Source organism: Leuciscus leuciscus (genome assembly GCF_965113295.1).
Source record: "Leuciscus leuciscus genome assembly, chromosome: 19".
Lineage (NCBI taxonomy): Eukaryota > Metazoa > Chordata > Actinopteri > Cypriniformes > Leuciscidae > Leuciscus > Leuciscus leuciscus.
In genome coordinates this window covers 13,568,410-13,593,660 of record NC_138743.1, presented here as the reverse complement: position 1 = coordinate 13,593,660, position 25,251 = coordinate 13,568,410, and the positions used below count along the sequence as shown (strand labels likewise).

Here is a 25,251-nt window from a genome sequence, read left to right as displayed (position 1 = left end):
TTTTTTTAACCAATTGAGGGCTGTCAAACAGTCAGTGTATCTGATAATGGCCAGGGTTAAGCATCGTTTCACACTTGTAGAAATGGGCGCGCACCTTTTTTTTTTATCCTTTTTTTTTTTACCTTGTGTCAAATACAGTATCACTCTTATCAGAATGAATTGTGATGCCAGAATGTTACATAAACTGCCTCAATGCTTACCTCAATAAATATCCAAGCTCTGCCTATGGTTTCAGAAACTTTCGCTTAAGGCTATTCATCTGAGGGAAACAGTAAAACATTTTCAATGTTGAGTTAACTGGAGTGATGAAGAGAGAATTATTTTTTTATTTATGCTTCATAAAACTTAATACAACCAACCAAAGTGAATTTAGCTACTTTGAACAATATTTTCACAAACGACCTGCAGTTATCAAAACAGGTCACTTAGGCCTACCATTCGAAAGCATATTAATTCAGTTAATATCATTGCGCTAACAGATATATGCAAATGAAGGCTGATTTATACTTCTGCGTCGGACCTACGCCAGAGCCTCTACGCTGTAGGCAACGCGTTGGTTTTCATTTATACTTCTGCGTCGATGTCCGCGTTGACGCGCAATTACACAAGCAGAGGGACCATGTGAAACACAAGAGAGTATTGACGCGTTGTTAACATTTTTCACATTTTTGGAGAGGTGCACGTCAGGTTACGCCGAAGGGTACGCGTGCTACACACATCCTACGACTTTAGCTACGGCGTGAGTTCGACGCAAAAGTATAAATTGGGCTTTAGAAGGTTAACCCAGGCCCCAGGGTTTACGTTTACAGTGTGAAATCTCGAAACCTGTAGGATTAATTACTTACCGAGCAACAGTGTGAAACAATAGGATTAGATTGAATGAATACGTTTACCCGCCGTTTAGAATGGGTTTAATAACATGTCATCATGTTGAAGCGTGAAAACATTTAAAGACAGCGAAAGTGTTCTGGCGCCATCTACCGTCACCTGACCACCATGGCACCACTGCATTTTAAAATATAATAACTCTATATAATAACTGTTGCTATTAAATAGACAGCATTCATTAATTTAATTGAAATCATATTTTAACATTACATTTTAATATTATTATTTTAATTTACAGGCAGGAGCAGAAATTGAAATTATAGGCTGGAGGCCAGGAGCAGAAAATTATTTCAATATTTTAACATTACATTTTACATTACATAGTTAAATTTTAAAATATTATTATTTTAAAGTCAAATTATTTCAATATTTTAACATTACATTTTAATATTATTATTTTAATTTATAGGCAGGAGCAGACATTGAAATTATCAGATGGAGGCAAGGAGCAGAAAATTATTTCAAGTCGCCTTGCAGACCCAGTACCCATTAGAAATTTGCTGAGGTCACCAAGTGTTTTTTTCTTTTTCTTTCTTTTTTAGGAACTTCACTGGACTATTTAGGAACCTCCGCTGTATCCGATAGAGGGCGCGCTATGCGGAAGTGATGGAATCCATCACTGACTACAGACGGTAGGCTGCAGGAACCGCCAGGCTCGTTTAGCATAGAGGACTGTTACATTGTGTCCGTGCAAAAGCGTTTAGCTTAACATCAGACGGGGAATAAGTTGCCTTCATCATGTCAAAGAATACGGTGTCCGATCGTTTCCGGAAAGTGGATGTGGATGAATACGACGAGAACAAGTTTGTAGACGAAGAAGAGGGGGGAGAAAACCAGCTGGGTCCAGATGAGGCAGAGGTGGATTCTCTCATCAGACAATATCCTTCTTTATTCACCAACATGTGCATGATCTCATAAAGTCTTGCATTTTCAGAGCCTCCAGCTCATAAAATAATCTCCGTGTGCTTATGCTTGAGTGGGTAATTATGGCTAATGGACGTAATGCGGCTAATTAAATATTTTGCTCCATAAAGTGTGCATAAATAAATAATTGAAAGTAATACCACAAAGTGCTTATTCGCAGCAGAAGCAAAACGATTTAATTATTTTGTTTTCATTCAGCACGTTATCATGTCATGACATGCACTGATTGTTCATAATTCATGAGTTGCCTGATAGACCAGCTGGCCTGGAGATTTCTGTACATCACAGACTCGACACACACAGAACTGGGTTGTGTGCATTATTCTACTCATTTACATTTATTTACTAGACGAACACCCATCCAGTGGATGCAACAATGATAGCGTGGTCTATACAGTGTCCGTCTTTTACAGTTTACAAAGTGAGGGTTGTCACAAATGTCCTATCGTGCTGCATCATGAACGGGCAGTAGTTCAAATTCAGATCTCTGAAATGTCCAGACATGTCTTGACATTCCAGACATTGTTTTAATAAATGTGTTTCTGCAAAAAGATGCGGATCTATTAACTACAACATACTATTTTCCAGGCTGTGTCTGTAATTTGAAACTTGCATTATTTTAGTACAAGGAAGTTGAATTCATGTCCTTATATGTCCATTTTGGAGTGCCCAGGGCTTATTTCCTGTTTCTAATGTGTTTTTTTTAGTCCCTGTGGTTCCCTAGTGATACCTCAAGTGCAGCCTGTCCACAGCATGCATATAATGTTGAAATTGTGTTATTATACACATACAGTATATGGTGTTCTTCTTAACTCCACTCTGCAGAGGGAACCTCATGGGTGCCCTGCAGGCAGTGTTAAAAAATCCACCAATCAACACAAAGAATCAGAACGTCAAGGTGAGCCGTGGCACATTTTAAAGAATTAAAAATTGTATATAAAATGTTGCATTATTTGTGTTTGTTCTAGAGCTGCTGTAAAGCCAAAACAATCTCTGTTACTTTAATTTCCTATTTTCACTGTAAATCTGCTTTGAAACAATCTATATTGTTAAAAGCTATATAAATGAAGGTGACTTGACTTGACGTTTTGCTTATTGCCATAAATATGAAACAACACCTGTGAACATGCTGCTAACTTCTCTATTAATGCATCATACTTGTGAAGTGATAGGACCCCTATTTTTCTGACCTTTTGTAGGATCGTGCTGAAGGTCTGGTGCTGAAGGTCCTCAGCTCCTTCAAGAGTACTGACATAGAGAAGGGAGTTCAGTCTCTGGATAAGAACGGAGTGGACCTGCTCATGAAATACATCTACAAGGGCTTTGAGCGGCCGTCCGAGAACAGCAGCGCTGTCCTGCTGCAGTGGCATGAAAAGGTAGGGTTAATAGTAAACGTAGTAATGTTTTAATAGCAAAGCGGATGTGTTGTGCTCTTAAAAGAGGTCAGTACCTCAATTCTCAATTCTCCTCAGGCTCTCTCTGCAGGTGGAGTGGGCTCTATCGTGAGGGTCCTAACAGCCAGGAAAACTGTGTAAACTGCAAGACGATTAGCACAGCGCACAGAAAACAACAACAACCTGCCGAGACACTCAGAACAAAGCGATGACTTTCCACAGGGTACTGAAGAGGACCTCTCATCAAATTTCAATGCGTTTTCACCCTCTTCTGTTATATCACTCTTCACTCACATAGTCAAAAAACGCATTACCGTGCCATCAGTAGTATGTTAGACTTACCGTAGCTTCTCTCAGGAATACTTTTCTATGCTCTTCGGTATTGTATCCAGCAATTCTGAATACAAGGAACTTGTTAGAGTTTTATAAAATCTTAAGTGTATTATTAATTTACACCATGTTCATTTCAAGCCATTCACACACACATGCAGACTAAAATAACAGTCACAGATTGGTCGGTGTGTCTTAATGGCACTACGTCTGTCCACATTGACTGTGTCGGATTATGAATAATACTCTCTGGTGCATTAAACCTTCCCGTCACTGATCCCTTCTCGTTTGTTCTAAATCGGCAGACATTATCCCATAGAATTTAACTTTTCATAAGCAAAGCACATTTGCTCTTATACTCGTATAAGACAAAGTTACATTGCTGATCTTATGCGTCATCTGAAACAGCTGCTTTATTTTCTTAGCATATGTAGTCATCTCACTAATCCGTGACTTTCACTAATGCTGTTATACATGTCTTGTCTTAATGTATCTGTTTCAGCGTTCCAAAGCACTTATTGATATGGACCATTGTTATTGTATGTGTCAGAATGCATATGTCTGTATCCATTGTATATCTGGATTTGTTTTTAAGCCAACTGTGTTGAATACTGCCTCAAAGCAGATCATTACTGATCCAGTCTGATCTGAGACATATCGTCTGATCAGGGACCTGCCTCTACAATGCTGTAATACACAACGGACTCAATAAACCAAACCGGTATAATGACTGCCTTACAAAATATTCCTTTTTTATGTTTGTGCTTTTGTGATTGAATAATAAATTGTTAAATATACATCTGATGAACTGACTTGTATATTTCTAATTTATATATGTTGGAATATTATGGTGAAAGCTCTATTGACAGCATGAATGTTTTTACAAACTGGGGGTGTGTAAGATTATTTTCCCTGATAATTGATATTGTCAGTGAAATAGCATTTAACCCAGAATATTCTTTCCGATGTACACTACAATTCAAAAGTTTGGGTAGTAGTAGTTATATTTTATGTTTGTACCAAGGCTGCATTTATTTATTAAAAATACAGAAATACTGTGAAATATTATAAACTTTTATTTGAATATATTTAAAAATGTAATTCCTGTGATGTAAAGCTGAATTTTCAGCAGCCATTCCTCCAGTCTTCAGCGCCACATGATCTTCAGAAATCATTCTGATATGTTGATCTGATGCTCAAGAAACATTTATCATAAATGTTGAAAACAGTTGTACTGCTTTATTTTATTTTTTTATGGAAACCATTTTCCAGAATTCTTTGATGAATAGAAAGTTCAAAAGAATGGCATTTATTTGACATAAAAGTCCAAGGAAAGGGCTTTGAGCTCGGAATTTAACCCTCCCCCATCCCATCCCTGGCTGGGATAGGAATAATCGAGTGAGAAGTTTTGAACCTTTGAGGCTCTAGAATGAATGCATAAAAAAAAAAAAAAATAGATTGTATATTTTATTGCTTTTTTAGAAAAGGGAATACAACATTGTATTACAAATAAAAAACCCAAATACTTATATACATATCATGACAATAGAATACACCTTGATTACTGAAAGTTACAAAAAATAACTCCAAATGTGTATAAACTTGTAATCATAATGAGACATTGCTATTATGTGCATAATTACTGGTTGACAATACTCACTTCTGGAGTAAAGGTAGTGCTTACCTGAGGTGGACTTCCTTTTCATTTTTACTGCAGATGTGGCTCAAACTCAAACCTCATCATCATGTTAACAAACACAAATTTAAACCGATAAAATCTTCCCCATCTCATTTCATAGAAAGCAATGGAGGGAATTGAGTTTCTTTCATATATTCAAGCAATTCTCAATAATTTAATAGGTAGACATATATGCAAATGTATTCTATAACACCACCCATAGTCTTGCTGTACATTCTGATGAAGGATTCTTGCAGCCAGCGGAGTGGCTGAACCGTTAACCCGCCTGCGGTCTTAAAACTGGTTTCAAGTCTCTCCAATGAACTCCAGAGAGCAACGTCATCTGTCTGCAGGACTCTGCAAAAGCGCTCTTCCAGCCTACAAGGCCTTACACGTCAACATGACCTGTGAGAATCTCTTCAAGTGGCGGATCTGCACTCACACAAACACACTCTCACACACAAAGATATACAGTTCTCAGTCATGCTTGTATAATAACGGCACCATTCTCAGAGGTTGCGCTTTAAAAGATTTTATCCATTTGGACTGGGTTGTAAATTTTTTTCTGTCAGTAAATTACTGATATGGCTGATATGGCAAGAACCTCTGTGCCATGAGCTGTTTTTTGGCCTTTTCTTACACATACTTTGGTCTCACGAACTCGTCACTTGATTTAATGATCAATATCTCAAATTATTCCACTGGCATACACACTTGCAATCTCTTATTTCTCTCTAAAAATCCTCTCTCATGTGTCTGTCCTGGTTTATTTTCACAGGGGTGCTTCAAAACTTAATTTTCTTCCCTTTTCTTATCCCATTAAGAAACCCTTAATGTGGGATTTTTTTTCTTTTTTTTTTCGCAACCTCTGATCATTCTCTCTCTTCGTAGGCTGTGGGATGTAGTAAAGTGCTCAGTACGGATAGGCTGAGACAGCGATGTAGACAATGAAGGTGGTCTGGTACTCTATTCCTCCATCGGCGCTGTAAGACAGGGCTCGTACCTTCATGCGGTATGTGTGAGGTTCGCGCAGAGGACGTGTGGTGAACAGAACACCTTTGAGGTTTTCGTCCCGGAGGGCGAAGGGCAGAGTTGTGTCCTCATCGACCACTAAGAAGGAAGTGCGGGGGTGGACGACTCCATCCTGTGTGTAGGCAACCAGCCGGATCAGGTCCTGATTTGCGGCGATGCCGAAGGGCAGGGACAGCAGTTTGTACTCCAGTGCATACGGGCTCAGGGCGCACTCCAGATCATTGGGCGGACAATTCTTCAGGCAGAACCTGAAAGGAGAAGCAGAACTCACTTTATTTAGAATGATCAACTAAGTAAAAACCGACAATTGCAAAGAAAAGAGTGGCAGTCCCACCCTGTGGTTGGATCCCTCTGATAGTTGGGAGGGCAAGGTGTGTCGATGCATTGGTAACTCCCTCTCATGTTGAAACACATCCTGTTTGCCCCACACTGAATGTTCTGCTCCAGGCATTCATCTATGTCTGTCCATATACATACCACAAAATGAGCAATACAAAACTCTTATATATAGTATAATTAGACTTCTTTAGATTTTGTTAGGTTGCTCTCTAGAGAAGTTAGCACATGTGTTATATGTTTTTTATTGTACATCTTCATATTCTTACCTTGGCAGGTTTTGCCATTGTTCATAAGGCGATAGCCGTTGGGACACAAACACCTATGGCTGCCTGGTGTGTTCATACACTCATGTTGACATGTATCCCTCTGTTCACATTCATTAATATCTACAAACACAAGATGGGTAATTATTAATGGGCAATTTTCTGGAAATCATGCAATGCAAGCGTCTCCATGCCTTACTATTAATATGACTAATAGGACATTGAACATCTTCCTCAACTTTTTTGGCACATATACCAGTTTTCACAAAATATCATAAAAACACACACACTGCATACTTTTTAATACATTCACTTATCAGTTACTGTAATAGTAGCAGTTTACAATACTCTAACCGTTTAAAGATCAAGCATACAGTATAACGTGTCATATCATACATATACATACATGTAGCATTTGACATGAAACCCAAACTCCACTACAGATCAACAGTTACTCTTGTAGTTACCTAAACACTGGCCATTTTTTGCCTTAAAACCAGGGGGGCAGGTATTAGTATCCCTACGACTGCGTGAAGGGGCATTGTTCGGTCTGTTGGCCACGTGACGCCCCCCGATGGGGACATATGAGTGGTAGCTCTGGGAAGTCAGGCTATGGTAGCGCTGCTGGTAGGAGCTCCGATCAGAGGAGGACTGTGATGTTCTGTACCCATATGAGAAACTTTCATAGTTGGGCAAGCGCTCGAGTCCGGCACAGGACTTGCCATCACCCAGCAGGTGGAGCCCCGGTGGGCACAGGCACTTGTAGCTGCCAGGGCTGTTCACGCACTGATAGGCACAGGGCACTGGTACCAGCTCGCACTCGTTTATGTCTGCTCTCACAACAAGGCCAACACAGAGATAGAGAAATTTGGGAAAAGAAAAGTAAAAAAAAAAAAAAACATGAAAATGAAAATAGGCAGATCAAAAGAAGAAAATAAAAAGAAAGGGATGAGAATACTGGACATGATATGAGTAGATATCCCTCAAAAGCATGTTTCTCATGCAGAAATATTATTGTGTTTTTGTCAAATATTGTGTATTTAGTGATTCAAGTTTTTAATGTTGTTTATATGTCTGTGTGGTGTTATAAATTTGCACATGGCTTGCCTTAAAGCATATTAAAAAGTCAACACAATTGCTGAGTATTTTCTCCTGAAAACTGAAGTAAAAAACAAACAAACAAAAAAACTCGGTTTTCGGAACACGGTTTGAAATCGCTGGTGTTTCTGATGTCAAAAACTACCTTGTAACCAATCACGGCAATGTGTGGGATTTAGCATATCATCATTACTATGCTGCGAATCTGAGGAGTCTCAAGAGAAGCCAGGTTATCCCAGTATATTTTTCTGTTGATATGAAAAATTGGCTACATTTAGCAATAGGCCTATAGTGGGTGAATTATGTATATGATGTATATCACGATGTTATGTCGAACTATATGCCTTTCTCCAATGACGTTCTAAGTTGTTCAAAGCATTTGTAAGGATGCTGATTTTTAGAAGGCAGATGTCTGAGATTAGCTGTTTGATAACGTAGTCAAGCCAAAGGCTTATGTGTCTGACATTGTAGAGAGTCCTATATACAGGCCTAAACACATTACCATTCTGATACATCAACTTGTAGACGAGCATGTATGAGTGAGTGGAGGCGGGGTTCATTAGCATATAAACGAAGCAAGAGTGTAGAGTTACATTCAAGCTATTTTAAGGCATGAATAGATTTTTTTCACAGTATCTTTTTAAAAAAAAATTTATATGTCACTTTGGTGATCAAAGATGACTTTTAAGGGATAAAATGATTGACTACAGGGGGACTTTAATACATTATATTCAGTTAACTCAGTGATTCATTTTCTGAATTCAGAGCTGAAGAAAAACTTAAAACTTAAAAAAGGACATAAAAAAATTGCCACAGCAAAGCATAGCACTTCTGGGGAGAATCCCAAGCAGGAAGTTGAAGGGTAAGTTCAAAGATGATAGCCACAGATAGAGGAATGACAGAGTCATTATAGTCGTGCTGGCCTTGCTGTGAGTGTGAACCTTACCAGTATAATACCACTCACAATTACATCTGTAGCAGCTCAGACAGACTTGGATCCTTGATTTGGTATCAGTGACTGTGCCTTCTTTGTTTCTTACGGTTATAGGTTGGTTAGTTTTAAAGCACTGTGGCAATATAAGCAAGCTGTGTGGAAGGAAGTGACATCACAGGTTCTGAATGCTGTTTAGGTTAGGGTTGGTACACAGAAATGAACTGTAGCAAAAGAATGAGGTAGGTAAAGATGAAGGGAGGGATGCAGGTTGGCGTTTGGCAGGAGAGCAGCCCGGGATGTTGGGTTGTTGGGAGAGGATTAGAGTTAGGTGTGGGAGACACTACGTACCAAGGCAGGGGCGACCCACACCCTGAGAGCGGTACCCCCTCGGGCAAGTGCAGTGGTAGCTACCTCTGGTGTTTTCGCAGATCTGATTATACCTGCACTGATGTGTGCCGTCATGGCACTCATCAATATCTACAAGCAGAATAAAAATGTATTATTTGATTTGATCATAATTTAATTATGTAATTAAAAAATATATAAATAACACAAATAATTTATATTTATTCTAAATATAAACAAAACTTGTTTTTATTCATTTAAAGTTTTACTCACACACACATATATATAATTTTTTTGTAACATAATGGCCCTCAGCCCAAAACATAAGCAACAAGATCTTCACAAACCTATGCATGTGCTATTGCCTCCTTTGGTCATGCCAGTAGGGCAGAGGTCAATGCAAGTGTATCCACCACGTGTGTTTTTACACTGTTGATCTGAGCGACACACTCTCTGTTTGCACTCATTTATGTCTGAAGAGAAAGAATCAGCTCATTAGTTTCAGTTGCATAATTTTACAAACCCAGCAAGACTAATCTATAAACCATGAGACAGGTTTTTGATGTACCAATACAGCGACGATTCCTGAGTTGGTACCCCGGCTCACAAGCACAGCGGAAGCTGCCAATGGTGTTTAGACAGTGCTGATGACAAGGGTTGGATTCCTGACACTCATTCACATCTGTAGAAGCAAGATAAAAGCAATTGCATGAAGCATGAAGATAAATTAATAGAGAGAATTAATATAAGATGCACTATGCCATATAAAAGTACACATATAAACAATATACATAAATAAACATATAATTGTGCACCTAAGCAACTCAGCCCATCTGCTGTCCTCCTAAAGCCCCGGCCACAGCGCATCACACAGCGATATGAGCCAATGGTGTTCTCACAGTCTTGTCCATCATGGCACATGTGCCCACCCTGTGAACACTCATCAATATCTACGGTAAACAGAAATTAAAGCAACTGTTCAGCTTAGATTACATAAATAACAAATCATACACTACTGTTAAAAAATGTGGGGTTGGTAGGATTATTGTTTTTTAAAGAAGTGTCTTATAAATTAAGTCTCTTATGCTCACCAAGGCTGCATTTTGTTTGATCAAAAATACAATAAAAATACAAATATTGTGAAATATTATTACAGTTTAAAATAACTTCCGTACCCTGGCATGTTCTGCCATCAGCTGAGATGGTGAGTCCTCTGGGACAGGAACAGTAGTACGTGCCTATAGAATTGTGGCAGGCATGTGAGCAGGGGTTTCCGTCCACACACTCATTCTCATCTTCATCAGCAAAAAAAGGACAAGCAAGCACAGAATCTCATCAATGAAAGAACTCCTTGTATATTCACAAATGAAGACTATTACTGTATCTGTATTATGCAGTAAAAGCAAAACTATCTTGACTGTACCAGCACAATATGGTCCAGCGGGGTCCAGTTTAAAACCGCTGGGACACTGATTACTGCGCTCTCCTGAGGACGAAAATATATTGTAATTAAAGAAGGATCGCTTTAAAAACTCATATAAACCATTAAATAAAACAAAACTAAAACATAATGATAGGCTAGAATTTAATGATGTTTAGGGATGCACTGGACTATTAATTTTGCATTATATTAAATAAAAAAAATGTAACCAGGCATTAAAACATCGTAATACTGAGAATAAAAATGGAAAAAGGTTTAGTATTTCTTAAGTCCAGCATTGAAAAAGCGTTATTTGGAAACAAATAGATGATATATGATATGTTCTTCAAATCAAATCAAATCAAATCAAAAATCAATCAGTATGATGACTGATATATCACAGATACTGAATGAAATTATTTCCTAATGTATTTGTGTATCGTACCTTTAGCAATAGTGGCATGGATGACAAAATCCAGCATCTCTTCCAGTGGACGGTACAGAGCGCTGATAGCTGAGGCGTGGAGTGTCTGCACCAGATAGGGCATCTTTCCCCTGGAAGGTCCGTATGTGATGGTATGATTCCACGAGTAAGGCACACTGACCCTGTCTATACTGAACATACGTGTAGACAGAGCATACAACTGACCAGGACCAGTCTGGATGTAGTCTTCAGTGTAGTCCTGGATTTTAAAATATATATTTCAATGTGAGTGATAAAGTTTACATTGTTTAGCATTCTATGTTCAAAGTATAAAACTGTATAAAACGGTTTATGAATTCAGTGATGGAGAATCAACCTTGAGACTGATGTCTGCATTGGAGGGCAGTTGCAGGATGTGTCCGTTTACTACGATGTCCAGCAGAAGCGCTCCATCTGAGTCGAGCCCTCGTGCCACATGGGTAATTCGGAGAATCTCTCCTATAGTCAACACAAACAAATGAAACAAAGAAACCTTTGAGGAAAAATGCATTTTACAAGGATTTCTACACATCAAGTTGATTCCTCTTACCTGTGGCAAACTCCACCTGAGTTTCACGTCTGAAGATGCCATCTGTGAGGGTGTAGCCATTGACAGCTTCCCCCAGCTCCTGTGCAGTGGTCCAGTAAATGGGGTTCAGGATGGAAATCAACTTCCTCATAGCAGACCCTGGATGATTTAGCAGAACATATACAAGCACCAACTTAAATGACAGTTTTCTTTTAAGTTTTTGATTCATAATCTTCAACTACAACCCATAAAGATTTCCACACAAAAAATTCCATATACTGACAAATACTTTACATACATTACATTTGGAATATTAAATATGATGCATTGCTGCTCGTAACAAAAACTAAGCAGCAAAGACTGACCCAGGCTCCTGGGTATATTAGTGATGGTGGCCTGTATAACTCTCCCTCCAGTGGGACTGCTAGAGATGGTGGCATTGAGGATGGCAATGCCAAACTCCACATCATTAATGTTCCCAATGATACTTCCTCTCGCTTTCTGAGGGCCACCTTAGAGAGAAAAGTGGAAAAGTTCAGACAATGAGTACAATTATATCTTGCTTAGTTAACTTAAAATCAAGGTCAGAAATTAACCAGTGGTTGGGGAAAGTGTTTTGTCAAGTTCTCTCATTCTTTTCTAGGCCTCTATAAAGATTTCTTTCAAAACAGGGTTTTGTGCCTCTACAGTCACTGTAGTGATCTATAGCTGTCAAACACCTGTTTTCCCCAGTGTTGGGGGTAAAAAATTAAGTGAGTTACGTAATCAGATTACTTTTTTCAAGTAACGAGAAAAGTAAGGCATTACTTTTAAATTTACGACAAAATATCCGAGTTAATTTTTCAAATAAGTAAATCAAGTTAAGTTGTTTTCCCATTTATTGACTTACACCTCTCCTGTCCCCATGTTGAGAGAAATTATGAGTAAGTGCAGAGGCGTTGAGTGCGCTGTGTTAACATGATGGTTATTGTAGCTCTAGACTAAATGTGAGCAGGCATTTACTCATCTCACTAGCACAAAAACAGATTCAATATTCCTCAAAACGCTTAAAAACAGGGAAATGCAAACTCAGAATTTTACACAAACCTATGTAAAATAACACAAATATACTTTATGTAATTAATCTCACTGTCTCGATGTCTTTGCTGCTGACCTTTGATGACCCAGTTCAACCATTCTAATAAGAAAAAAATACTTTACATTAACAGCACGTTTTATTTTTTGTTTTATTGCTAAAGTAAGAGTGTTGAACATTGTTCTTCTATGTAATTTCACATTAGGTGTGAAAGGGCCTTTACATTTGCCAAAAAAAGCACTTTTGTTGTTTTGTTATAATAAACCAAACAAGCAAGGCCAGTCCAGGAGAGAAAAAGTAACGTGATGCATTACTTTCCATAAAAGGTAACCAAGTAACACAATTAGTTACTTTTTTAGGGAGTAACTCAATATTGTAAAATGCATTACTTTTTGAAGTAACTTTCTCAAACACTGGTTTTCAATGTTTCAATGTGTAGATAATATAAGCTACGTAAAAACTCTGTGAGTGTTTTCTTCACATTCAGTTGACATCTAAATTCATTACAACCTACTAAGACAGACAACAGAGAGCTGTAAATTCTTACATAAGCCACCAGGCAATTATTAATATTATTGTGTTATTATGATATTGTGTACATTATTTACAGCTACAATTGTATTTGATTAGATTTTATAGATAAGTCATAATTATACAAATAAAAATAATAAAAATATTAATAAAAAATTATTTAAAAATAAATGTAAAAATAAAAATAAACAAATAAAAATCAAAATAAACTAATACAAATTAATTTCTGACACTCCTCAGGACCATGTTAAATCGTTAAAATAATTCTTGATGAACGTCTTGATTAAGAACCATACATATTTAGTGGTGAATGTACCTGGACATGGCTGTATGTTACATCTTGATAACTGGGTGGAGTCTCCTGGGCAGAGTCGGCCGCTGTTGCTAGGTGATGGATTGTTACAAAGTCTAACACGTGTCCGTTCTCCACCTCCACAGGATGCTGAACATTCACCCCAGGACTCCCATGAACCCCACTTACCATCGACTTCACACACACATAGACAGAGCACAAAAAAGTTTGTGTATTCAGTTATGGTCAAAATTAATTAAAAAAAAGATCTTCTACATCTGATGTGGTTTGCATTCTCCATTCAAGTTTTGTCAATCATAATCCCAAATTTAGGTAGCTTCTCGTGTATATTTATTAATATATAGCAACTATAGAGTGTGGGTATTTGTTGTGCACATGAAATTAATCAAAAGGGGCAGTAAAGAATTTTACATTGGTACAAAACCAAAGTCTATTTCAAATAAATGCTCTTCTTTTGAACTTTCTATACTAAAATAAATGCTAAATGAGCACCAAATCAGTATTAGAATAATTTGAAATACTGCCAAGCGAATTGGCAGATAAAAATTCAGCTTGGCCATCACAGAGATAAATTACATTTTAAAATAGATGCATTATTTTGAGCATAAGAAACTTCTTTGAAAAGAAATAAAAAAATCTCACTGATCTCAAACCTTTGAACGGTAGTGTATGTATGAGTGCTTTACCAGGGCAGTTGGCTGCGTTGCACTTCTGGATTTGAGAGTCTGATCCAGTACACGCTCTGCCTCCATTTGCTGGTCGAGGATTGTCGCAAGTTCTGTAGCGACGCATTTGTCCACCGTTGCAGGTCCTGCTACAACTGCCCCAGCTGTTCCATGGGCCCCAGTTACCATGAACTATGAAGAGAGATTATTTGTGCTTATAGCCTTCTTCATTACACCAACATGCCTGTGTGTTTACCATATGTAACATTTATTTCCTCACTGGGACAGGGCTCATTGTGGCAGAAATCAACGTGGATGTCATTTCCCTCACACTGCCGTCCCCCATGCTGGGGGGCGGGGCTTGCACAGATACGTGTCCTTTGCCTCGTACCACCTCCACAAGAAACACTACATGCCCCCCAGCTTACCCAGGAAGACCACTTGCCATCCACTGTTGAAGAAGAGAAGAAAGGATAAGTATTTTTAAATTCACACTCATGACGTTCCAAACTCGTATGACTTTGTGTAAAACAAAAAAGGATATTTAGTTGAATGTTTACAGGACAGCTGTTTAATTTCACATTTTCATTTCTGAACGAACAATCTCTTTAAATAAAAAAAAATCATAATTTTCACCAGAACGCTTACCAGGGCAATTCCTCTCATTGCACACTTGTGTCTGTGAGTCAGGTCCTTCACACGATGGTCCTTCAAATGATGGCGGAGGGTTGTTGCAGAGTCTGAGTCTTGTCTGCATACCTTTGCCACACGTTTCACTACAAAGGCTCCAAGGCAACCAGGCACCCCAGTTCCCTGCCACTGACAGATAAGAAGCCAATCAGACTGATAAAGACAGATATGCTCATGTATAGGAAAACATATGTTCCTCCACTTACCTGGGCATGGCCTTAAACTACACATAATGGCCTCCACTGCTTTGCCCTCACAGGCTCTGCCCCCATGCTGGGCAGGAGGATTACTACAAGTCCGAACCCTAGTCCTGTTACCCTGACCACAGGTACGAGAGCAGTCCTCCCAGGAAGACCACTCGGACCAATTACCATCCACTATGGGGACAAACAGACAGCATGGAGCCATGTTTATACTGTTCTCCATGCTTTTATCAAAAATGTTTGTTTAGGAGAAATCTTGGTGAGTACAGTCAAAAATTCAAGCGAAGAGCTGAACACCTTATGAACATCTAGCAAACCAAATATATTGCTAGTACTTTACAACACTTAACTCATGTTTTCAGATAAGCGCTTAAATATTAAAAAATATACACTATTGTAGTTGGTAAATTTTTTTTAGTTTCCTGAAAGAAGTCTCTTATACTCAAGGATACATTTATTTGATCAAAAATACAGTTAAACAGTAAGATTGTAAAATATTATTACAATTTAAAAAAATGTTTTCTTCCAATTTTGATATATTTTAAAATGTAATTTATACCAGAAACATTTTCATTCTTTTATGAATAGAAAGCTCAAAAGAACACCATTTAGTTGAAATAAAATTATTTGTACTATTAAATGTTTTACTGTCACTTCTTATTCAATTGAATGTGTCCTTCCTGAATAAAGCTATTAAAAAAAATACTAACCCCTAATTTTTGTGTATGTGTATGCCAGTAGTGTATGAATCTAACAAATATAATGTTTGTTAATGTTTTAATAACAGTTATAACGTGTTAACAATTAGGGATGTAAATGGTTAATCGATTATCGATTAATTGTCGACAAGAATTTACTTGATTAAATTAAATTAATTGTCGGCTAATTGAACATTGAGAACGTGACACGAGATTCTCGCGGGCGGCGAGAGACCCGACACAAACTTGAGGCGGCAAAAAAGAAACCAAACATGCGGCGGTCAAAACGGAGTGGAGTGTGGGAGCATTTCAAATGAATTAATGATGACAAAGTAAACTCTGCGGTACTACGATTAAGTACAACAGCTCTACGAGTTCGCTAAGATACCACCTTCATAACTTGCATGCAGCCGTGTTGCAGGGAGGAAGTCTGTCGCCTTCAAAACCTACAATCGCTGCTGTGGTGGGAAGGCGAGTATGTGACCACAGGAAAGCGGAGGGCATTACTCAGAGAATTTGCGGCATGATCAAAAAGATATGATGCCAGTTAGCACCACTGATATAAGTAGTTTACCAGATAGATTATTATATGTAGGCTTAATATAGTGTAGGCTAAGCCTACCCATATAGATTTTTATTTAAAATTTATTTTATGTTGCTTAATGTTTCACATGCAACAGGTGAGCCAGTGCACAATGTATTTTAATTTTCTGTGCATAATTTATTTTGTTAAACTACATAAATGCCATTATCTGTACCGTATCCCAACTGTTACAATAAAACATCAATTTAGCAACATAACATGCATTTTTATTCAGTATATAAGTAATATTTTGCTTTTTATGTTAAAGACACTATTGATACCGTGAGAAATTTACATTCTCAGGAAAATAGCCGCTTATCAGTTAATCGTTAATCGATCGATAAGGTCAGTCAACTAATGATTAATGAATTAATCGATAATTTGCATCCCTATTAACAATATATCATCTATGAAGTGCACATAAACTTCATTGATGATATATGATACAGGCCTGTCACTTGCACTGGTGTGCCCAAATAAATAATTTTTCAGTTTTGCATACGGTACAATTTTCACTCACAAATGGTGAAATGCTCACAATGTAGAGCTTTTAGCAGCAAAAGGGATGAAAAGGTAAACTAATTTACCTGGGCAAGGTTTGCCTTGACAGCTGCGTGTTTCTCTTGCTGAACCAATGCAGTGGCGTCCTCCGTTCGCAGGAAATGGGTTATTGCACTGTCTTAGTCTCCTCTGCACTCCTGTACCACAGGAAACACTGCAAGCTCCCCACTCCATCCATTCAGAGAAACCTCCATCAACTGCGAAACACACATAATTCAATCTCCCATTATAATACATCTAACTGCATTATAATCCGAATACTTACAGAAGTCCAAAGCTCACCTCGCACTGTTAGGGTCACGCGTACCAGCACGGAGCCTAACAAATTTCTTGCCACGCACTCATACTCAGCCGTGTCCTCTTTCTGAGCACTACTGAGCCGAAGAGAACCGTTATTCAGTGTGGTGATGTGCTCATTACCCAACAGAGGGCGCCCCTGACGGGACCACTCAATGACAGGCACAGGCTCTCCCTCTGCTTGGCAGTTTAGCACCACTGTGGAACCAGCATTTACCACTGTCTCTATTGGCTCTACTGTGATGGTAGGAGAACCTATGGAATATCACTAATGTTATTACAGTAACACAAGCAAGTGCTTTAAAAAAAAAAAAATCCTTATTAAGGTTTTTATTTTCTGTGTGAGTATTCTATGTGACTTTTACTGCAAATTAATAACTTTAAAGGATTCATTTTGTTTTATACTGTAGACTTACTCTGTAAGGTCAGTGTAACTGTTCTCTCCACCACTCCTGCATCATTTGTGGCCACGCACATGTAATTTCCAGAATCTTCGCTCTACAAAAATTACAAATTGATACAATTAATTATTTATAAACGTTACAAAAGGACCAAAATACAAAACATCTAGAAAATGAAGGTTTTTTTAAAATCTAGGATAGATGACAAAAACGTTGTAACTATATTAACCCTCTTGTATCGTTGTAAAAAAATAATGCCTATTTTGGTATCTTCTTGTAGAAAAAAAGGTCTATTTTTTATTTTTTATGTATGTCACAATTTTTCCCAATGATCTGTAAGGCATTAAATAAATATTGTTTTTGTTTGAGGTTGCAAGCAGATTTTGAAGGTTAATTTTATATGCCTCCCTACACAAAAATTGGAAAAATATGGGGAAAATGTAAAAATAACTAAGATATCTTATTACTACACACAGCAGAATAAATAAGGCAGATATTAGACTCAGGTAGGCACTTAAACGTTTTTCAGTATATCATTTACTCCAGAAATGTATCTTCTGGAACTACATTGGGATGAGTAAAAAATGAAAACTTAAATTTTTTGATGAATCATCACTTTAAAAGATATAAATGCAGAGCAGTTTATATTCTTTTCATTTGTGCAGCTGTATCTGTGACTGTAGTGTGCAGTCAGGACTGTTGTGTTGTGTTTGTGTACCACTGTGCCGTAGATGGCTAGAGATCCGTTGTCAAGCTGACGGATTCGATTGCTTATCTGGACATTGATGCCCTTTTTGCTCCACTGGATGGTGGGCAGAGGGTCTCCTCGCACCTCACAGTTAAGTATGGCATTCCCTCCCAGGGGCTCAATGCGATTTGAATGAACATCTCCGTCTATTATTGGTGGTTCTGGAGAAATTGGACAAGAGATTCAAGTTTTTCACAATGGACAAGCAGAATAGGTCATCATTTAATAGAAGTGCAGATGTATACCTTTAACAAAGACAAATCCCAGAGATTTGATGGATCCCACGCTGTTCTCAGCCATGCAGGAATAAGTGCCTGAGTCGTCTTTACTCACACGCTCAATTACAAGATCACTGTGGCCATTAATATGACCATACTGGGCTGTGGGCAAAAACAATACTTTCCTGATTCTCACATAACAGCCTATTGACGCATGCAGCATAACTAATAGTGCTGAACTACAGGGGATGCAAATTGTGGATATCTGTAGGCTCAATTTGAGGGATGATCTATACCAGGGATGATATTGTTGTTGAATGCCCATGTGATCTTGGGTGAAGGGATGCCGGTGACGCCGCAGGTCAGCAGGAGGCGCTCTCCCTTGTTGAGAGCCACATCCCCAAGGAGCTCAGTGAAGACTGGATGTGTGTGGATGGACAAATCAGTGGTGCGACTGTCCTGCCCAACTGAGTTGGTTCCAACACACGTGTAACTCCCAGAATCCTCAGGCTACATAGACAAACTGTCACAATTTGTAAACACTGAATGCAAGCAGTTTAAAGATTGGGACTCTGACCTGTGCAGTGTCTATGAGCAGCTCTCCTGTGGGGAGGATCGTGTATTCTCCAGTGGTGTCGGTAAGTGCAATATCATCTTTCTCCCAAGTGATGGTGGGCTGTGGGACCCCATCTGCCACACAGGTCAACAAAGCTTGGGTGTTCTCCACCACGGACACCTCTGACTCTCCTACACGGATGGAAGGAGGTACTGAGGTAGAGAGGGAGAATAAATAAATAAATAAATGTATGACATTATTATTATTATTATAATTCACATAAATCATGAGTTAAATAAAAAAAATGTAATCACATAAATCAAATAATAATAAATTTTTTATAAGATTAAAAAACATTCTCCTTATAAAAGTTATTCTACCGGATCATCATGATTATTCTTCACATAAATAATTAAATAAATTATAATTACTAATAACATCAACTTATAAATAAAAAAAAGATATTCCATCAACATTCTGTTTAATATTCTAATAATATTCAACCAATATTCTACTTGACAAAAGTTATTCTACAAGATAATCATGATTGTTATTATTACTATTTATCACATAAATCATAAAATAATAACATAAACAAATTATAAAAACAATTCTACCAATATGTTAATAAAAAAACATAATAAAAAATAAAAGTTACTCTACCAGATGATCAATGCAGTAAACAATATTCTCAGTCAATTAAAATATTTATAAATTCGTCCATCCATTTCAATTTTCCCCTAAATCACTCTGTACAGTGAAGCCATTTATTCAATCCAGTCCATCTATTTCAACATCCCACTGACTCACTGTGTACAGTAAGGCTCATCTCAAGACTGGTGGTTCCAGCCACATTAGCAGCAGTGCAGGTGTATCTGCCTGTGTCTCCAGGTTGGGAAAAGGCGATCTGCAGCGCCCCTGTGCTGAGGACCCGCTGGTGCACGGACTCGCTCAGTGGCTGCCCGTCCTTGTACCAGGTGATTGAAGGAGTGGGGAAGCCCTCTGAGTGGCATTGCAGAGTTACAGATGCATCTAGTGCCACAGTGTACGCCCTTATGTCCGATGTTATGACAGGGGGGACTGCAAGAGAAGTGAAACATATAACATTTGAGAGACCATTTCCTACAGACATCTTAATTTTCCTTACAGCCTATGTGTGAGCCTAACCTTGCACTCTGAGTTTGGTTTTCCCAAGTGCAGTGCCAGCTGGATTCTGAGCCACACACATGTAGGTTCCAGAATCCTCAACTTTGGCTTTAGATATCTGCAGACCACCATTGGGGAGCACTGTAAAACCACCTCCTGATGATGAAAGGTATTGAGTTGGTGTCAAATTATTTAAAGGGCAATAAAATGAATCAATTCATAATTAAACATTACATTTTAAATAATAATTACAACCATTCAAAAGTTTAGGGTCGGGTTTTTTTTTTTTTAAAGAAAGAAATGAATACTTTTATTTGTATTAAATTGATTCAAAGTGACAGTAAAGTCTTTTACAATTTTAAATAATTAATTTGCATTTTATTGCATGACATAAGTATTTGATCACCTACCAACCAGTAAGAATTCCGGCTCTCACGGACCTGTTAGTTTTTCTTTAAGAAGCCCTCCTGTTCTCCACTCATTACCTGTATTAACTGCACCTGTTTGAACTCATTACCTGTATAAAAGACACCTGTCCACACACTCAGTCAAACAGACTCCATCCTCTCCACAATGGCCAAGACCAGAGAGCTGTGTAAGGACATCAGGGATAAAATTGCCAACAACCTCCTTCCCTCAGTAAGAGCATTGAAGATGGGTCGTGGCTGGGTCTTCCAGCATGACAACAACCCGAAACACACAGCAAGGGCAACTAAGGAGTGGCTCCGTAAGAAGCATCTCAAGGTCCTGGAGTGGCCTAGCCAGTCTCCAGACCTGAACCCAATAGAAAATCTTTGGAGGGAGCTGAAAGTCTGTATTGCCCAGCGACAGCCCCGAAACCTGAAGGATCTGGAGAAGGTCTGTATGGAGGAGTGGGCCAAAATCCCTGCTGCAGTGTGTGCAAACCTGGTCAAGAACTACAGGAAACGTATGATCTCTGTAATTGCAAAAAAAGGTTTCTGTACCAAATATTAAGTTCTGCTTTTCTGATGTATCAACTACTTATGTCATACAATAAAATGCAAATTAATTATTTAAAAATCATACAATGTAATTTTCTGGATTTTTGTTTTAGATTCCGTCACTCACAGTTGAAGAGTACTTATGATAAAAATTATAGACTTCTACATGCTTTGTAAGTGGGAAAACCTGCAAAATCGGCAGTGTATCAAATAGTTGTTCTCCCCACTGTATCTCCATGGCATGCCAGATTTAGCTTTCACCTGCGGTAAAAATGTTGATGCCCTCTTTCTGCCAGGTAATAGTTGGGTGAGGGGAGCCTGTTGCTCTGCAGGGCAGGGTCACATGATTGTTCAAAATCACATCCAGTGTTGATGGGTGTGACTGTATCACTGGAATTTCTGTAAAATGTAAATGCAGACAATTACTCATTGCATAAATGTCCAAATTACAAAAATGGTATTGAGAGAAATTAATGTGGAGCCACACACATGGGCATTTGTTATATCTAATATATCTTATTAGACAAAAATAAAATTAAGAGGCATATTTAAAAGCATTATATGTGACCCGATCTGGCGAAATGAGTCGGAAGTCGCAACGTTCCATTTTAAGATATGGGCCGTTTATGTGGAAAAACAATGAAATATATATATTTTTTAATTATTATTATTATTGCTCAATTTCAAAGAACAGACATTAAAAAATAATCTCCTAAAGTTTCGTAGTCCAGATAATTGAGAAAAGGTATTTAAATGACTATTAAAGTTTACAAGTTTTACTAAATTCGCTGGAAATGAATATTGCTTTTCTCAACTCCTCTCGTCACCTCTGAGCATTTCCCGGGAATCCCCTCAAACGTCTCTGCTTTCCAAATATGGTGTTACACGTTGTATAGAACCAATCATAAAGCTTAGAAATGTACACAAATGCTGATCATTTGTCAATGGGAAGCCCCGTTTCGACTGACCAGCACGCGATTGGTCCAGCCATCCTCCTGTCAGACTCGTAGCGCTATGTGTAAACAAGCTAGTAGATCTCCTCAGAAAGATTAAATATTATTAATTTGAGAAATATCGCTGTCAAAAGAGAGCAAAGTCGGCAAAAAGTCGCCAAAAGCGTTGAACTCACTGGAGGCTTCTAACCTTTAAGCTCTGCTGCTGGTCATCAAGAGTGGCTAAGGCTAGTCAGTGATTTTTTGGATCCTGTCATCCTCTGATGACAGCGAAAGTGACAGCCCTGTGGTATTTATCGTGTATGGATGTGAGTGAGTGCAATTATTCTGTGAGTGTATTTATCTGCAAGGAGAATCCATTACAATGTGTTTGATTTATTTTAACCCAATATTTAACTGTTGGTATCTCCGTTATGAATATGTTACACTGTTGTTGTCAACTAGCCTACACAAAGATATGATTGCATAGGCTAACATTATTTGTTCTCTGTTTCCTTGTCTCTCTGCCTCTCTCACTTTCTCTCTCTCCCTCCCTCTCTCTCTCTCTCTCTCTCTCTCTCTCTCTCTCTCTCTCTCTCACGCACACACACACACACACACACACACACACACACACACACACACACACACACACACACACACACACACACACACACACACACACACACACACACACACACACACACACACACACACACACACTCTCTCTCAAGCAAAACTGTAGCACCTCTGTTCAATCTTTCTGATTTTAGTAAATGTTTGTAAAAGTGCCTTTTAAATTATTTATTCAAATAAAAAATGTAAAATAATTCGAGCTTCAGCCTGGCATAATAGCATATATTAATGTCTTTGGTCAAATTAAGCTGTACAATAAATAGTTCATCCCTTTAAATGCAATGGATTTTGAAAGATATCAACAAAAAACGGGCAAAAAACTTTAAAAGCGATTTTCTCAGGTTTTCAATTGGAAAAAGAGGGCAGACGACCATAATTCAAATGTGTATATCTTTACAACCATTCAAGGTATGACTTTGACTAGGATATCAGTTGAAAGCGTATGGTCTCCTCTTTCCATTAATACCAAAATCTCAATTTTGAAGTTTGGGTCACTGTGACTCATTTTGCTGGATCAGGTCACATATGTTTAAGTGTTTCTACATATCTCATACCGTGTACTGTGAGTTGAACGTGTCGGTGTGCGGTGCCTGCAGCATTCTTGGCCACACAAGAGTAACGGCCTGAGTGACTCAGATCTGCAGCTGTGATCTCAAGAGGACCTGAGAGAAACCAAGGAAATAGAAATTTAATATTTAGATGGGATAAAATTGAATATTTAACTTCAAACATCAATTGTTCCTTTTTTTCACACTCTAACTACATAAAGCTAACCTGAAGGTAGTATCATATAGCCCTCTCCCTCTTTAGCTAGTCTCAATCCATCTTTGCTCCAGAATAGGACAGGATGAGGCACTCCGGATGCAGTGCAGCCAATGACCACCGGGGACAGTCTGCTCACCACAAGCTCTGTGGCCTCATCAGCAATAGAAGGAGGAACTGTAGAAGGGAATGAATATAACTTCCTCCTGAAATGCACACGTTGGCTGCGTCCGAAATCGCATACTTCCCTACTATATATGCAAAACAGTATGTACCAAAAAAGTATGTCGAATTCAACTAATTCAAGTAACGAATTCAAGTAACCGAATGACCTACTTCCTCCAGCGAGATTCTGAAGTGTGCATATGATGGACACTTTACTATCCCATGAGGACACAGGAGAGTAGTGTGAATAGTAGTGAAATGATGCTGGTTGGTCACATGACAGTGACAACAAGCCAAATATAGTATGTCCGGATCACAGTCATACTATACACAATCATACTAAATAGAAATATAACATACTTTTTAGCGCCTGCAAAGTAAATACTTATTCAAAATAAGTACATACTTAAAAGAGTATGCGATTTCGGATGGAACCACACATGTAAATGGATGTCATATATGGCAGTAGGGATTCACCATGTACTGTCAGCTGAATTTCTCGGCTCTCCTGGCCTGCCTCATTGGATACAACACACTTGTACAGCGCTGTGTCCTCTACTGTAGGTGCGATGACAACCAGAGAGCCTGAAGACAACAGCCTGAGGACAGATTACAAACTGATTAACTGGATACAAACATGAATCACAAGTGTCTTACTGTGCAATGTTGAGCATCAGGGTCATATTGTGACCCAAACCAGGAGTAATGCTCATTTGGTTGATGATACAGTAAGAGGTGATAAGAGGAGAGGGAGGAAACCTGGCTGAACCTGTACATATTCTGGTTCTGGTCAGTGTTAAGGGCTTGGGTGTTTTTGGTCCAGCTGACTGAGGGTTTGGGGATGCCAGTGGCCTCACAGGATAGCGTGGTCTGGACGTTCACCGTCACAGTGATGTTAGTGGGACCCTCAGCAATGGAGGGTGGCACTGGAGAAGGAGAGAATATTAGTGCTTACTGTATATTAGGACATTTCCTTGGACAAAGTGCCAATATATGAAACAGTGATAAACAAACAGTTGCTCAAACAGTAGAGCATGACGCTAGCAATACCAAGGGAATGCATGAAAATGTAAAGCTTGAATTCAGTGCTAGTTGCTTTGGATAAAAGCGTCTACCAAATGCATGAATGCGTACATGTACATGAAAAGACTGAAAATACAGGACTGAAAATAAAGACTGTAGGCTGTAGATCAGTAGTTCCCAAAGTGGGTGCCGTGACAACTGGCTAGGGGTGCCGCAGAATCTCCGCTTTTTTCCAACTTAAACAGCCTAAAATAACTATCCTACCATATAATATTTTTTTATAGCATATATTTTGAAAATATAAAAACACACCAATATATGAGCATGTCCAATCAAATATAAATAAGCGAAACAATTATATATTTCATTCATATTTAAAGTTTAAATCGCCCGCTCCGCTCAGCTCCGCCCTCTGTACTGGTGCGCCCTCAGTTTTATATTTCACACAG

General features: G+C 38.5%; 2 protein-coding genes across 3 annotated transcripts in view; one reads left to right on the top strand and one right to left on the bottom strand.

Moving 5' to 3' along the window:
* Window positions 1–1,490: 1,490 nt before the first annotated feature.
* On the top strand, window positions 1,491–4,333 carry arpc5b (actin related protein 2/3 complex, subunit 5B). Its single transcript, XM_082147385.1, has 4 exons — window positions 1,491–1,767; window positions 2,639–2,710; window positions 3,012–3,188; window positions 3,285–4,333. The coding sequence occupies exons 1-4, from the start codon at window positions 1,627–1,629 to the stop codon at window positions 3,345–3,347; spliced, it is 453 nt and encodes a 150-aa protein (XP_082003511.1). The 5' UTR covers window positions 1,491–1,626; the 3' UTR covers window positions 3,348–4,333.
* Window positions 4,334–4,990: 657 nt separating this feature from the next.
* Window positions 4,991–25,251, bottom strand: part of hmcn1 (hemicentin 1) — a 95,359-nt gene continuing 75,098 nt past the window's right edge. The window contains exons 75-107 of one of the 2 annotated variants that reach the window (XM_082147366.1): window positions 24,549–24,705; window positions 24,257–24,378; window positions 23,627–23,791; window positions 23,407–23,514; window positions 21,546–21,683; window positions 20,344–20,478; window positions 19,987–20,256; window positions 19,198–19,388; window positions 18,917–19,130; window positions 18,648–18,782; window positions 18,373–18,563; window positions 17,670–17,751; window positions 17,239–17,508; window positions 16,983–17,153; window positions 15,118–15,288; window positions 14,870–15,040; window positions 14,502–14,672; window positions 14,243–14,413; window positions 13,560–13,730; window positions 12,003–12,149; window positions 11,659–11,796; window positions 11,446–11,567; window positions 11,091–11,328; window positions 10,649–10,711; window positions 10,401–10,520; window positions 10,041–10,175; window positions 9,794–9,907; window positions 9,573–9,698; window positions 9,229–9,357; window positions 7,316–7,678; window positions 6,852–6,971; window positions 6,581–6,707; window positions 4,991–6,494 (exon numbers count right to left, since the gene is read on the bottom strand). In XM_082147366.1, the coding sequence (XP_082003492.1) occupies window positions 6,128–6,494; window positions 6,581–6,707; window positions 6,852–6,971; window positions 7,316–7,678; window positions 9,229–9,357; window positions 9,573–9,698; window positions 9,794–9,907; window positions 10,041–10,175; window positions 10,401–10,520; window positions 10,649–10,711; window positions 11,091–11,328; window positions 11,446–11,567; window positions 11,659–11,796; window positions 12,003–12,149; window positions 13,560–13,730; window positions 14,243–14,413; window positions 14,502–14,672; window positions 14,870–15,040; window positions 15,118–15,288; window positions 16,983–17,153; window positions 17,239–17,508; window positions 17,670–17,751; window positions 18,373–18,563; window positions 18,648–18,782; window positions 18,917–19,130; window positions 19,198–19,388; window positions 19,987–20,256; window positions 20,344–20,478; window positions 21,546–21,683; window positions 23,407–23,514; window positions 23,627–23,791; window positions 24,257–24,378; window positions 24,549–24,705 (5,513 nt within the window). In that variant the 3' untranslated portion in view covers window positions 4,991–6,127. The remainder of the gene's footprint in view (window positions 6,495–6,580; window positions 6,708–6,851; window positions 6,972–7,315; window positions 7,679–9,228; window positions 9,358–9,572; window positions 9,699–9,793; window positions 9,908–10,040; window positions 10,176–10,400; window positions 10,521–10,648; window positions 10,712–11,090; window positions 11,329–11,445; window positions 11,568–11,658; window positions 11,797–12,002; window positions 12,150–13,559; window positions 13,731–14,242; window positions 14,414–14,501; window positions 14,673–14,869; window positions 15,041–15,117; window positions 15,289–16,982; window positions 17,154–17,238; window positions 17,509–17,669; window positions 17,752–18,372; window positions 18,564–18,647; window positions 18,783–18,916; window positions 19,131–19,197; window positions 19,389–19,986; window positions 20,257–20,343; window positions 20,479–21,545; window positions 21,684–23,406; window positions 23,515–23,626; window positions 23,792–24,256; window positions 24,379–24,548; window positions 24,706–25,251) is intronic. The other variant, XM_082147367.1, reaches the window with a different exon arrangement.

What these genes read in the sequence shown, in the direction of transcription:
- arpc5b (XM_082147385.1), top strand. Translation starts at nt 1,627, where the DNA reads ATGTCAAAGAATACGGTGTCCGATCGTTTCCGGAAAGTGGATGTGGAT. An exon ending in TGGATTCTCTCATCAGACAA is followed by an intron (nt 1,768 to 2,638) that starts TATCCTTCTTTA and finishes CCACTCTGCAGA; the next exon opens with GGGAACCTCATGGGTGCCCT. An exon ending in TGCTGCAGTGGCATGAAAAG is followed by an intron (nt 3,189 to 3,284) that starts GTAGGGTTAATA and finishes AATTCTCCTCAG; the next exon opens with GCTCTCTCTGCAGGTGGAGT.